General features: G+C 37.7%; 1 protein-coding gene across 1 annotated transcript in view; it reads left to right on the forward strand.

Moving 5' to 3' along the window:
• LOC134068630 (hydroperoxide isomerase ALOXE3-like) overlaps window positions 1-16350 on the forward strand; it is an 87523-nt gene that overhangs the window by 40136 nt on the left and 31037 nt on the right. Inside the window, exon 12 of the mRNA XM_062524316.1 lies at window positions 5840-5940. Within this exon, the coding sequence (XP_062380300.1) occupies window positions 5840-5940 (101 nt within the window). The remainder of the gene's footprint in view (window positions 1-5839; window positions 5941-16350) is intronic.

Raw genomic sequence — 16350 nt, forward strand, 5'->3', positions numbered from 1 at the left:
TTTTGTCCCCACCACTTTTGACAACTGAAAATAAAATGTATTTAACAGAAATATCTTTAATAGGCCTACATGCCTATCATGTCACTTTACTTATAACCGTAGGCTACATGCATGGAGAAGATTGCGCATTTTGTAACATTGTAACAATGGATAATAATAATAATAATACATTTTATTTGTATTGCACTTTACATTTTGGACAATCTCAAAGTGCTACAAAATTATAATGCAAATGGATAACAGTTAAAGACATATATAAAAAAATAAAATAATGCAATTTAAAATAGATTAAATACATACATACATACATACATACACATACACGCACACACACACACACATACGTGTATATAAATATACACACACACAAACGCACACATACAACACACACACACACACACACACATCAACAAAATACATTTAACAGAAAGCTTTTTTAAAAAGATGGGTTTTCAAAGTTTTTTTTAAAGTTTTCAATGTCTGTGGGGCCCTCAGGTGGTCAGGGAGGGCGTTCCACAGCCTGGGAGCAGCAGCAGAGAAAGCTCTATCACCCATCCTGTGGAGCTTGGTTCTGGGGATTTGGAGGGTGTTAATGTTCGTTGACCGCAGGGGGCGTGAGGAGGTCTGGGGGGTGAGGAGTTCCTGTAGGTAGAGGGGAGCATGTCCATATATGCACTGGTGGGTGAGGAGTGAGATCTTATACTCTATTCTGAAATGAACCGGGAGCCAGTGAAGACTTTTCAGAATGGGGGTGATATGTTCTTGCTTGCGCACCCTCATCAGGATCCTGGCAGCACTGTTCTGGATGTATTGAAGTCTCTGGATGCTCTTGCCAGAGATCCCAATGAGGAGTGCATTGCAATAGTCCAGCCTGGAGGAGACAAAGGCGTGGATGAGCTTCTCTGCATCGCCCAGGGTGAGAGTTGGACGGAGTTTGGCGATGTTCTTGAGGTGGTAAAATGATGTCTTGCAGAGATGTTTGATGTGGGTGTCAAAAGTGAGTTGTGGGTCCATTTTAACACCCAAGTTGGTGACAGATGTTGACAGGGAGATGTTTTGTCCAGAGAAGGTGATATTTGTGATGGTGGAAGAGCAGAGCTGATGTGATGAGCCAACTAGAATTGCTTCTGTTTTAGAGCTGTTCAACTGAAGGAAGTTTAGCTTCATCCAAGCCTCTATAGAGAGCCGAAGTCACGCCCTTCTACTTCCGGTCTATGGGACCTATTCACGATTTTTTATGCATGGGAGTCAATGGAGAGATTATTTTTTGGTCCCGTTCGAATTGGACCGTGCATTTCACATATGATGTGTGGGAATTTAAAAGATAATTTTTCACATTAATAAAGTTCTGTTGTTCGCTAGACTTTAAAAGTTATGTAAGTTTTGTGTGAATCCGTTCAGTGGACTACAAGTCTCGTCTCAAACCATACACGTCACCAACTAATGGAGCGAGAGGCTGGCTAGTTAGCTAGCTAGCTATTATGCTAGGTAACGTTACATCTTGCTGCCAGTTAAGTCACTTAACAGTAGTCCTTGTACAGTCTATGAATGAAATACAACTTATCTGGTGTGTTTAATCCTCTGACTCATGATATTTTCATCGGCAAGGGGTAAGCTCAAATAAGATCTGTTGCTGGCTCCCGTGGCTGTGAATTGGTCTAACGTCACTAACGCGACTGATGTGTTTGTAGTCGTTGGAAACACGATCTTTCACAATGTTGTAATTCACTAGTTACGACATACTTTTCAAATGTCTTTACATGAAAAATTGTCATTAAAATTGACAAACATCATATGGGTAATTCAAGGCACAAGACAATCGGGACCAGAAAATAATTTAGATTTCTCCATTGACTGCCATTAAAAAAAAATCCAAAGATAGGTCCCATGGAGGCAAACGGAAGGGGCGGGACTTCGGCTCTCTATCTCCTCCAGACATGTGGTCAGTGTGGATGTTGGCAGGGGAGCAGATGAAGTGGGGGTTGTCCTGAGGTAGAGCTGTGGATGGTCAGATATGCGATAGGGCAGTGAGGGTGATTCATTGTAACCATCGACTAGTAGGCCTAGCTCCGCAAAAGAAGTTTCTAGCAACTTAGAATATATGGATCTCGTTATGCATGTTCATGTTGATTCAGAGATAGACATAGACTACCGTGGGCTACTGTGCGTCAATATAACAGCATTTTATCATGTGGTGAATTAATGACTAACGCCAGTTTAACATGTCAGAACTTTTGATCGGCGTTTCAAGTGCATGCCGCGAATAAATGAACTCGACTGACTGAATCCTTTATATTTCTTGGCTAAGTGCGAAGATATTGACACTCGAACTGTGGCGTAACTGGTTGAGGCATCTTAATCACACGTCAGCGACCGGGGTTCAAAACTTACTCTTCGAACCTCTCCGGAACCCATTAAGACAAGAGGCATTATTTTATTAAAAAGTTTTGCGATTTTTTTATGATTGCGATGTCTGCTGAAAAGAAAAGTTAATATGTGAATTCGTGGTTCAGCGCACACACACACACACACACACACACACACACACACACACACACACACACACACACACACACACACACACACACACACACACACACACACACACACACATTTTTACATTTACATAATAGGGCTCGGGCACACGCCTTGCATTCTAGGAATATCGCCGCCATTTGGTAGCGCACTGAACGTAATATCCATTCATTCAGATGCACAAGACAAGAAGCAGAAATATTGTAGCGATTTATTCTTTTCCTCTTGCGATCGTGGGTTGCACTGTTACACCCTACTACACAGCAACATACGACCAAGAAGGCAAAAACTAAGTAACAGGAACACACTAAAAGGCGGGAGTAAATCCATAGTAATCCATAGTAAATAAGGAGTGAAGCTGCCAATGTGGCTGTGCCCGCGAAGTTTTGATGTCATGATCCCGAGCCCTAGTGTCAGGAAGTGTCTATCGAGAGAGAGGGGGGAGGGAGGCAATCGTCCTCAATGCCGCATATAGGTAGGCTATAATGTCTAGTGAACTGGTTAGACAATTGCTCTTCATGAAATGGGTAGTCTCACAGACGTTTGTCGATGTTTAAACGTAGCCTACTACATCACTTGCGAAATCGGACGTGGCACATAGAATTATTAGGCTACTGGATTTAATATAGCAAGTCCATAGACTTTGTTCATCCTATATTAGCCTATATTAAAATGTAATGTGCTGCGGGGAAGCATTGGGGAAGTCAGTTTAAATTGTCCTGTAACAATTTGCCTCTTATTATAATCAAGAGTATACAGCCACTACGCACATAATAGCCTAGGTTACGGGCGGATGCGAGCAACCCCATGCAAAAGAAGGCCTTAAGTTAACGGACTGAAGGCCTGTTTACATGTCAAACATGCATTAAATCTAAGAAACGAAAAACACAAATATCATGTATTGTGTCGTAAACAGTTAATGACTTCGTGGCCACTAGGCTATGCGCAACTGCATCGCGCAGTGAGCTGAAGGATAGGAGGACCGATACTTATTAACACAAAGCTTTGTAAAGCACTAACAACCACCCCTCAAAGTTCATTGTCCATAAGTCCAAACAATAAGTATAAAAATCCGACAATCCAAAACGATAACGAGATCTCCCAGAAACGAAAAACAAGATTGTTGAGTAGCCTAGTCCTTCCAACAATCTCAGCTTTTGCGTTTGTTAGATAAAAGGCATCCTGTCCTGCTGTATTCCAATGAGAAAAAATCATCCACAAGGTAGGCTAAGGGTCACGGTAATGCAGCATGCAGGAATCTATATACGCACAAAACGAATGAATGGGTTATATCGGCCAAAACGAATGAATGGGTTGGGAGAGTCGTCTGGCTGTGTCAGCAGACTGCAGTCGGTCTCGAGGGGTTAAATAGCGCACGTACTTGAATTTTAATCTGAAGAAGACCACACGGTCGAAACGTCATTCCTTTGTGATAAAGAAAATCAAATCAAATCAAAAAAGAAGGATTTCAAGTGTGCAAACCTTTTTCCATTTTTTTTATGATTTAGCCTACTCTTGTTCTGCACCTTGACCGGGGATGTGCACAAACTTTTTTACTACACTTGAATTTTAAACCAACTCTTCTCTAGCCTATATCCTATAGCCATACTTTAATAATCAGATGTTATGCTCATTTTTGTACGCAAATGCTGCTTTTGCACATCTACAATATTGGCCAGGCTATATAGAATAGGCTTTTAGGACTGTATTTTGCCTTTGTGCAACTTTAGTTGTGCTCAATCTAAATTATTGTCAGTAAGGATAGGTCATATTACCAAATGGCGAACCTCGAAAATTATTTAGGATATAGAGCCGTGTCCATTACGCATGCAGTTATTTTTTAGGCTATTGTTTTATTTGAGTGTTTTTGTCTATGGCAAACATAGTTGAAACGTTCGCTCTAAACTTATGTATTTCCAATCGGCTTTCACAATCAGCTACAGCTGCGCGGCGCGGCGCAGATGATCTCCATGAAAACTTGCAATGTCTTTACAGAACTGCTTTCACTTCCCCGAGTCGCGAATGCAACATGCACAACAACCGATATTTAGCAAACACATGTATTTCCAGCTCTCAAAACCGATGAGGTCCAGATCTCAGTGGCCTCATAGCTGCCTACAGCCATGCATAGTAAGCCTAATGATAGCCTAATAGTTATGACATTAATAGCCTATTAATGACCTCATATCGGAATGGCACGTTGTTTGGAAAAAAAAAAGTTAAATAGGCCTAGGCCTACCGCCGAGTGGGGATATGTCGGAATGAACAGCGGATACCAGCTGGGTTGTAAAACATTCGAAAACTCTACAACTGCAATCTGACATGCCGAGCGTCTGTTCAATACGAAAGAAGACTTTAACATATTACTTAGCCGAAACGTGAAGAAAAAATACGAGGACTGACCATCTCGTTTCTCCGCGTTTCCCCCAATAACACAATTCGGGAGAAGCAGCGGACAGGAGCGCCACCACAAGCAAGCACTTCTAGCCCAAATTAACATGGCAACGTTGCCTATGACTAAAGTGTCTAAGTAGGCTAGTCCTACTAATATTACATTTGATTGGTAGCATGTTTGTAGCGTGCCAGTTTACCCATCCCCTACATCAAAACAGCTTAGAATCAATCAAAGAATCAGCTGTGTCGGCGTTAGGCTGTAGGCGATTTTCTATAACCATTTCAACTGTCAATTTCAACAATGGTTTATTGAAACGTCGTTTGATTAATTTCGCCAGTCATCACCTTCATTTTAATGATTAAATGAGATTAAGGAGTCGACTATTGACGGATATGCGGTCTTCATCATTAAATGCAGCTGAAATGCGGGATGAAACTTTCTGCCACCTGGTGGTTGTTTGGGTACATTGCCTTAGCCTCGAAAAAAATCGGCTTGACAGCCTGCGGGATCTCTTCGGGAGTCCCGCGGGAGAAGGTGCATTCTCAACCCGTACCCACTGTATGCTATATGTTACTATGATCTGAACGTCTGTATTTTACAGCTTGTATGTAACGTGCATTTAAACTTCGCAACGATCGGCGAATTGATATTCAAGTGTGATACGGCCAACAAATTGGAACTACTTCATAGCCGTGCGGACATCGAAAGTTAATGCACACCTTATAGAACGCAGGACAATGGGAAATTCAACCAAGCAGTGGAATAAAAGGAATTAAACTACTGCTATTTTTTTTTTAAGGATGATCATGTCTCGATAAAGTGATTTACGCTTCTGTGTACTGATGTTCCACAGATCACACCTCTTGTCCTTGCAGGTTATCAATTCACGTCTGTCTTTCTTTCCCTTAGGAATACCTGATTCTTTTCAGACAGTGAAAGATCTCCTCAAGTTTGTTACCATGGTGATCTTCACTGCATCAGCCCAACATGCTGCTGTCAACAATGGACAGGTAGGTTCTAATTATGTTTTTTTTTTCTTCTTCTTTTTTCTAATCTACTTCCTGAATTTTTCGTCAACTATTCTCGGGACACCGTAACACCGGGGCACATGAAACTTGCTGGGCATTTAGCATCAGTAGTACAAAAATTTAGTTTGGTCCCCGAGGTCCACTCCATCCCCGCGCTGGCCCCCCTGAAACCCCCAAAAATCTGTTTTTCTTAAGTACAGTAACTACCTGAACCGTAGCACTGAGGATGACAAAATGTTTATGGTATGTTGGTCTCAAGAGCCCGCATCAACTTAGCTTATAACCAGTCATTGGTGATTTGCACCCCCATGATAAAAAAATAAAATGCAATCTAATATTGCTTTAATCGCTCCTATCTTCAGATGTGATGTTATTAACTGCACAAAATGTCATGTGTATTATTAACCTGACATCTTCTGGGAGTATGCCAAGTTTCGTGGAATCCATGGGGGGGCTATATAATAAGTAGGGCTGGGCAACGATTAAACATTTTAATCGCGATGAATTGCATGATTTCCCTGATTATTCATGATTAATCACATTATTATACGCAAAACTCAATAATGAATTCAAAAGTAGTATATAGCACATTTTTATTACAGTGCATGAAAATGCACTGTACTGTTCTTCCTCGGTCTTCTTCTTATTATTACAGTGCATGAAAATGCACTGTAGCCTACTGTTCTTCCTAGTCTTCAACTTCTTCTTATTATTACAGTGCATGAAAATGCACTGTACTGTTATCCCTAGGCTTCTTCTTCTACTTCTTATTATTACAGTGCATGAAAATGCACTGTACTGTTCTTCCTAGTCTTCAACTTCTTCTTCTTATTATTACAGTGCATGAAAATGCACTGTACTGTTATCCCTAGGCTTCTTCTTCTTCTACTACTTCTTATTATTCTTCTTCTAACGCACGCAATTCAGCTTGAACCGTTTAACGTAGAAACTTCATTCAAACTGTGTTACGAAGGTCTTGCTTAGGACATCAGCGCAATGTATTTTTTAACTTTGTAACTTTTATACTTTTTAAACTATAAATTAAAAACTATTACAAATTCCCCCATAGACTTAACATTGGCCTCTATGACATCACAATCGGGTCGTTAAGCAATTAGAATCTTATGCCAGGTGGCCAGCCCCACCTGCAGCAGCCCTCTCTCTCTCAGGCTTTAAGCATACAATCTCTCTGTGAAGACTACATATCCTGTTAACTGTTTCCTCTGTCCACAATTGTTTCAAAATAAAAGTCCTCACTGCAATAATACACTATTAAATCATTTAACCATTGAAACTACTCAACTATTGAACTGTTCAACCATTCCAACTGTCAGTTATCATCCACTATGCCTCCAGTCAACTACATGAAACCTCCATGTACCTAGCAACCAACATAGCAACCATTAAAATGAAGTGTTTATGAACGTTTCCATAGCAACCAACATGATTATACTGCAGTAACTTCTTGTTTCCTGATAGTGGCCACCATGGATACCCTAGCAACAAATGTTTCAAAATAAAAGTCCTCACTAGCAAGTTAGCTAGTTAGCATAGTTAGCATTTTTAACATAACTGCAAAAAATCATCAACTAAGTTAACTAATCAACCTGGTTAGCATTGTTAGCAAATTTAACATTGTTAGCATAGTTAGCATTTTTAGCATTACTGCTAGAAATCATCGGTTAAGTTAGCTAATCAACCTGGTTAGCATTGTTAGTAAAGTTAGCATTGCTAGCATAATTAGCATTTTTAGCATAACTGTTAGAAATCATTAGCTAAGTTAGCTAATCAACATTTTAACATGAATAGAAATCATTAGTTAAGTTAGAACTGGAATGTTTCATCTTTAAACTGTCTACCTCCACACTATCAACTCTCTGTAAACTATGCAACCACCATGTTTACCCTAGCTACACCTTAGTAACCATATCTACATTATCTATCTATTTTTGCATTTTCATGCACTGGTGATTAGAGTGCATGAAAAATGCACTCTATTGTTATTCCACTTATTCTTATTAGAGTGCATGAAAAATGCACTCTATTGTTATTCCAACTATTCTTATTATCGTTCTTATTCTTCTTCTAACGCTTTTTGTGCGTTTAATGCGGCTTCAACGGTTTAACTTTGAAACTTCATTCAAACTGTGTCGCGTAGATCTCACTTAGGTGACTTCAGCTATATATTGTTCAACTGTGAAACTTTTATACTTTTTAAACTATTTAATTAAAACTATCAAAATTTCCCCATAGACTTAACATTGTGATTATGACATCACCGATTAGAATCCTATGCCAGAACTCTCTCTCCCAGGCTTTTAGAATCCTATGCCAGAACTCTCAGGCTTCTAGAATCCTACTGTATGCCAGAACCAGAGCCATATAGATACATGTATCTATATGGCTCTGGCCAGAACTCTCTCTCTCAGACTTTTAACCATGCAGTCTGGCTCTGATAAGACTACAGATCCTGCTCAACTTTTCCCTGTGCCCAAAACTGTTTCAAAATAAAAATCCTCACTACCATAATTCACTATCAAATCGTTCAACCATTTAAACTACTCAACTATTTAACTGTTTGGCTATTCCAACTGTCAGTTTTCATCAACTATGACTCCCTCCAACTGTTTCTACTGCCTGAAACTAAATTCACTATTAATTAATTCAACTATTTAAACTACTCAACTATTTAACTGTTTGGCTATTCAAACTGTCCGTTTTCATCAGCTATGACTCCCTCCAACTGTTTCTACTGCCTGAAACTGTTTCAAAATAAAAGTCTTCACTAAAATAATTAACTATTAACTAATTCAACTATTTAAACTACTCATCTATTTCAACTGCTCAAATATTAACTGCGCAACTATTAAGTGTTTGGCTATTCCAACTCTCCGTTTTCATCAACTATGACTCCCTCCAACTGTTTCTACTGTCTAAAACTGTTTCAAAATAAAAGTCCTCACTCAAATAATTCACTATCAATTAATTCAACTATTTAAACTATTCAACTACTTAACTGTTCAGCCATTCTAACTGTCAGTTGTCATCAACTATGACTCCCTCCAACTGTTTCTACTGCCTGAAACTGTTTCTTAATGAAAGCCCTTACTACAATTATTCACAATTAAAGAATTACACATTTAAACTACTTTTACTACATTTATTAATACTTTAAACTAATTAATCAACTGTTCAGCCATTTTAACTGCCAGTTGTCTTCAACTATGACTACCACCACCTATTTCCTCTGCCCACAACTGTTTCAAAATCAGTCATCAGTGCCATAATTCCGTATTTAATAATTTAACTATTTAAACTATGCAACTATTTAACTCATTTATCTCAACTATTTGAACTACTGAACTGTTTCACTTTTTGCCCATTCCAACTGTTAATTGTCATCAACTATGACTCCCATCAACCTTTTTTCTACTTCACCTCTATCTTTGTGCTTGAATGATATTTGAAACATTATTATAACATGCTCCAAATCCACCAGCCATATAACACCATCGCTCATGCAGCTGCACTGGCTTCCAGTTGCCTTCAGAATAAATTTCAAGGTCCTGCTCCTGGCATACAAGTCCCTAAACAACAGCGCCCCTACCTACCTCACTGACCTACTGGAAGTGTACACTCCTGCCCGCCCTCTGAGATCCTCCTCAGCAGGCCTGCTACGTGTCCCTGATGTGAACCTCTGCACTCTGGGAGAGAGGGCTTTCAGCTACATTGCCCCCAAGCTATGGAATTCATTGCCAGACTACATCAGACACTCTGACTCAATCACTGTCTTTAAAAGTAGACTGAAAACATTTTTCTTCAAAAAAGCTTATGGACTGGCTAACTGACTTTAACATTTAACATTTTTCTTTTCTTTTTATTTCTATGTGATGATTTTGCAACCCTGTAAAGTGACCTTGGGTGTCTTGAAAGGCGCTTTAAATAAAATGTATTATTATTATTATTATTATTATTATCTAACAATATTTTGCAGAAATGTTTACGTTTTCATGCACTCGTAATTCCCTGGAATTGCTTTCTCTAGTTAGAGTGCATGAAAAATGCACTCTATTGTTATTCCACTTATTCTTATTATTATAGTTCTTATTCTTCTTCTAACGCTTTTTATGCGTTTAATGCGGCTTCAACGGTTTAACTTTGAAACTTCATTCAAACTGTGTCGCGTAGATCTCACTTAGGTGACTTCAGCTATATATTGTTCAACTTTGAAACTTTTATACGTTTTAAACTATTTAATTAAAACTATCAAAATTTCCCCATAGACTTAACATTGTGATTATGACATCACAATTCGATTAGAATCCTATGCCAGAACTCTCTCTCCCAGGCTTTTAGAATCCTATGCCAGAACTCTCAGGCTTCTAGAATCCTACTGTATGCCAGAACTCTCTCTCTCTCAGGCTGGCTCTAATAAGACTACAGATCCTGCTCAACTGTTCCCTGTGCCCACTATCAAATCGTTCAACCATTTAAACTAGGCTACTCAACTATTTAACTGTTCAGCCATTTTAACTGTCAGTTGTCATCAACTGTTTAAACTACTCAACTATTTAACTGTTTGGCTATTCAAACTGTCAGTTTTCATCAACTATGACTCCCTCCAACTGTTTCTACTGCCTGAAACTAAATTCACTATTAATTAATTCAACTATTTAAACTACTCAACTATTTATACTCAACTATTTAACTGTTTGGCTATTCCAACTGTCCGTTTTCATCAACTATGACTCCCTCCAACTGTTTCTACTGCCTGAAACTAAATTCACTATTAAACAATTCAACTATTTAAACTACTCAACTATTTAACTGTTCAGCCATTTTAACTGTCAGTTGTCATCAACTATTTAAACTACTCAACTATTTATATTCAACTATTTAACTGTTTGGCTATTCCAACTGTCCGTTTTCATCAACTATGACTCCCTCCAACTGTTTCTACTGCCTGAAACTAAATTCACTATTAAATAATTCAACTATTTAAACTACTCAACTATTTAACTGTTCAGCCATTTTAACTGTCAGTTGTCATCAACTATTTATACTCAACTATTTAACTGTTTGGCTATTCCAACTCGTTTTCATCAACTATGACTCCCTCCAACTGTTTCTACTGCCTGAAACTAAATTCACTATTTAACAATTCAACTATTTAAACTACTCAACTATTTAACTGTTCAGCCATTTTAACTGTCAGTTGTCATCAACTATGTATCCCACCAACAGTTTCCTCTGCCCACAGCTGTTTCAAAATAAAACACCTTACTAAAATAATTCACTATTAATTAATTCAACTATTTAAACTACTCAACAGTTAAACTTTTTGCCCATTCCAACTGTTAATTGTCATCAACTATGACTCCCATCAACCTTTTATCTGCTTCACCTCTATCTTTGTGCTTGAATGATATTTGAAACATTATCTAACAATATTTTACTGAGCAGAAATGTCTCAATTTTCATGCACTCGTAATTCCTTGGAATTGCTTTCTCTAGTTAGAGTGCATGAAAAATGCACTCTATTGTTATTCCACTTATTAGAGTGCATGAAAATGCACTCTACTGTTATCCTGTTTCTTCTTATTATTATTTTTCCTCTAACGTTTTTGTGCGTGCAATTCAGCTTCAACCGTTTAACGTAGAAACTTCATTCAAACTGCGCTGCGTAGGTCTTACTTAGGTGACTTCAGCTATGTATTTTTCAACTTTGTAACTTTTATACTTTTTGAACTATTAAATAAAAACTATTAAAATTCCCCCCATAGACTTAACATTGCGATTATGACATCATAATAGGGCAATTAGAATCTTATGCCAGGTGGCCAGTCCAGCTGCAGCAGCTCTCTCTCTCTCTCTCTCAGGCTTTAAGCATACAATCTCATTAAGACTACATATCCTGTTAACTGTTTCCTCTGTCCACAACTGTTTAAAAATAAAAGTCCTCACTGCAATAATACACTATTAAATCATTTAACCATTGAAAATACTCAACTATTTAACTGTTCAACCATTCCAACTGTCAGTTATCATCACCTATGCCTCCAGTCAACTACATAAAACCTCCACATACCTAGCAACCAACATAGCAACCATTCAAATTAAGTGTTTATGACCGTTTCCATAGCAACCAACATGATTTTACTACAGTAACTTCTTTATTTCTGATAGTGGCCATCATGGTTACCCTAGCAACAAATGTTTCAAAATAAAAGTCCTCACTAGCAAGTTAGCTAGTTAGCATAGTTAGCATTGTTAGCATAGTTAGCATTTGTAGCATAACTGCTAGAAATGATTAACTAAGTTAGCTAATCAACCTGGTTAGCATTGTAAACATAGTTAGCATTGTTAGCATAGTTAGCATTTTTAACATAACTGTTAGAAATCATCAGTTAAGTTAGCTAATCAACCTGGTTAGCATTGTTAATATAGTTAGCATTGTTAGCATTGTTAGCATTTTTAGCATTAACTGCTAGAAATCATCAACTAAGTTAGCTAATCAACCTCGTTAGCATAGTTAGCATTGTTAGCAGAGTTAGCTTATCTGGTAATCAGGTTAGCTAATTCAAATTTAAACTGTTTATCTTAGCACTATCAACTTTCAAAAACTATGAAACCACCATGTCTACCCTAGCAACACCTTAGTAACCATATCTACATGATTTATCTGTACATTTTTGCATTTTCATGCACTCGTAATTTCCTTGGAATTACATTCTCTAGTTCTTATTATTATAGTTCTTATTCTTCTTCTAACGCTTTTTGTGCGTTTAATGCGGCTTCAACGGTTTAACTTTGAAACTTCATTCAAACTGTGTCGCGTAGATCTTACTTAGGTGACTTCAGACATGTATTTTTCAACTTGGTAACTTTTATACTTTTTAAACTATTTAATTAAAACTATCAAAATTTCCCCATAGACTTAACATTATGATTATGACATCACCGATTAGAATCCTATACCAGAACTCTCTCTCCCAGGCTTTTAGAATCCTATGCCAGAACTCTTAGGCTTCTAGAATCCTACTGTATGCCAGAACTCTCTCTCTCTCAGGCTTTGAGCTCTAATAAGACTGCAGATCCTGTTCAGCTGTTCCCTGTGCCCAAATCTGTTTCAAAATAAAAATCCTCTCTACCATAATTCACTATCAAATCCTTCAACCATTTAAACTACTCAACTATTTAACTGTTCAGCCATTTAAACTGTCAGTGGTCATCAACTATTTAAACTACTCAACTATTTATACTCAACTATTTAACTGTTTGGCTATTCCAATTGTCCGTTTTCATCAACTATGACTCCCTCCAACTGTTTCTACTGCCTGAAACTAAATTCACTATTAAATAATTCAACTATTTAAACTACTCAACTGTTCAGACATTTTAACTGTCAGTTGTCATCAACTATTTAAACTATTCAAACTATTCAACTATTTATACTCAACTATTTAACTGTTTGGCTATTCCAACTGTCCGTTTTCATCAACTATGAGTCCCTCCAACTGTTTCTACTGCCTGAAACTAAATTCACTATTAATTAATTCAACTATTTAAACAACTCAACTATTTAACTGTTTGGCTATTCCAACTGTCTGTTTTCATCAACTATGACTCCCTCCAACTGTTTCTACTGCCTGAAACTAAATTCACTATTAATTAATTCAACTATTTAAACTATTTAACTGTTCAGCCATTCTAACTGTCAGTTGTCATCAACTATGACTCCCTCCAACTGTTTCTACTGCCTGAAACTGTTTCTTAATGAAAGTCCTTACTACAATTATTCACAATTAAAGAATTAAACATTTAAACTGCTCAATTAATCATCTGTTCAGCCATTTTAACTGTCAGTTGTCTTCAACTACGTCTCCCACCACCTATTTCCTCTGCCCACAACTGTTTCAAAATAAGTCATCAGTGTCCTAATTCCGTATTTAATAATGTAACTATTTAAACTAGGGAACTATTTAACTCTTTAGCCATTCCGAATTACAGTTGTCATCAGCTATGTATCCATCCCACCAGGAGTTTCGTCTGCCCACAACTGTTTCAAAATAAAAGTCCTCACACAATAATTCTCTATTAAATAGCTCAACTATTTGAACTACTGAACTTTTTGCTCATTCAAACTGTTAATTGTCATCAACTATGAGTTCCCTTAACCTTTTCTCTACTTCACCTCTATCTTTGTCTCAATTTTCATGCACTCGTAATTCCCTGGAATTGCTTTCTCTAGTTATTACAGTGCATGAAAATGCACTGTACTGTTCTTCCTAGTCTTCTTATTATTATTTTCTTTATTATTATTCCGCTGACAGCTTTTTCTAACCGCAATTTCTCTTCAACCGTTTAACTTAGAAACTTCATTCAAACTTTGTAACGTAGGTATTCTAATGGATCGGGTTGCTATGACTTTTCAACTTTGTAACTTTTATACTTTTTGAACTATAAATTAAAAACTATTAAAAATTTCCCCATAGACTTAACATTGGCCTCTATGACATCACAATCGGGTCGTTGAGCAATTAGAATCTTATGCCAGGTGGCCAGCCCCACCTGCAGCAGCCCTCTCTCTCTCAGGCTTTAAGCATACAATCTCTCTGTGAAGACTACATATCCTGTTAACTGTTTCCTCTGTCCACAACTGTTTCAAAATAAAAGTCCTCACTGCAATAATACACTATTAAATCATTTAACCACTGAAACTACTAGCCTGGCACGCCCTCCCAGTGACGCAACGCCTTCAGGCTTTTGCTGCTGGTCTGGTCAACTGCTCATTGAGAAGGATTTCTGAGTTCCCGAAATCTGCGGAACTGCCCCCTTTGGTCGAGAACCAATCAACTTTGAGCAGCTCCAACGGCTCTGGGTAGAGGCGTGTTCAAGACAGCGGAAATAGTGTTGTTATTGGTTTAAACTCGGCAATCCGCTTTCTGACATCTACCAGTAGCAAACCGAGGCACTTAAAGGAGGCGGGTCAACCAGCGCTGGCAAGAAACCGTGCTAGCACAGGCTGTTGGTCAGACTAAAGTCTCGCAGAGCCTTTGAAAGTCGATGGTAATCAGGCTATGAAACTACTCAACTATTTAACTGTTCAACCATTCCAACTGTCATTTATCATCAACTATGCCTCCAGTCAACTAAATGAATCCTCCATGTACCTAGCAACCAACATAGCAACCATTAAAATTAAGCGTTTTTGACAGTTTCCATAGCAACCAACATGATTATACTACAGTAACTTCTTTATTCTTGATAGTGGGCACCATGGATACCCTAGCAACTACTGTTTCAAAATAAAAGTCCTCACTAGCAAGTTAGCATTGTTAGCATGGTTAGCACAGTTAGCATTGTTAACATAGTTAGCATTTTTAGCATAACTGCTAAAAATGATTAGCTAAGTTAGCTCATCAACCTGGTTAGCATTGTTAGCATAGTTAGCATTGTTAACATAGTTAGCATTTTTAGCACAACTGCTAAAATGATTAGCTAAGTTAGCTAATCAACGTGGTTAGCATAGTTAACATAGTTAGCAATGTTAGCATAGTTAGCATTTTTTAGCATTACTGCTAGAAATCATCAGCTAAGTTAACTTATCAACCTGGTTAGCATTGTTAGCATAGTTAACATTTTAGAATACCTGTTAGAAATTATTAGTTAAGTTAGAACAGGAATGTTTAAGCTTTAAAATGTCTACCTTAACACTATCAACTCTCTTTAAACTATGCAACCACCATGTTTACCCTAGCTACACCTTAGTAGCCATATCTACATTTTTTTTGCATTTTCATGCACTGGTAATTCCTTGGAATTGCATTTCTAGTTCTTATTCTTCTTCTAACGCTTTTTATGCGTGTAATGCGGCTTCAACGGTTTAACTTTGAAACTTCATTCAAACTGTGTCGCGTAGATCTCACTTAGGTGACTTCAGCTATATATTGTTCAACTTTGAAACTTTTATACTTTTTAAACTATTTAATTAAAACTATCAAAATTTCCCCATAGACTTAACATTGTGATTATGACATCACAATTCGATTAGAATCCTATGCCAGAACTCTCTCTCCCAGGCTTTTAGAATCCTATGCCAGAACTCTCAGGCTTCTAGAATCCTACTGTATGCCAGAACTCTCTCTCTCTCAGGCTGGCTCTAATAAGACTACAGATCCTGCTCAACTGTTCCCTGTGCCCACTATCAAATCGTTCAACCATTTAAACTAGGCTACTCAACTATTTAACTGTTCAGCCATTTTAACTGTCAGTTGTCATCAACTGTTTAAACTACTCAACTATTTAACTGTTTGGCTATTGAAACTGTCAGTTTTCATCAACTATGACTCCCTCCAACTGTTTCTACTGCCTGAAACTAAATTCACTATT

The sequence above is a fragment of the Sardina pilchardus genome, chromosome 21 (assembly GCF_963854185.1).
Source record: "Sardina pilchardus chromosome 21, fSarPil1.1, whole genome shotgun sequence".
Classification (NCBI taxonomy): domain Eukaryota; kingdom Metazoa; phylum Chordata; class Actinopteri; order Clupeiformes; family Clupeidae; genus Sardina; species Sardina pilchardus.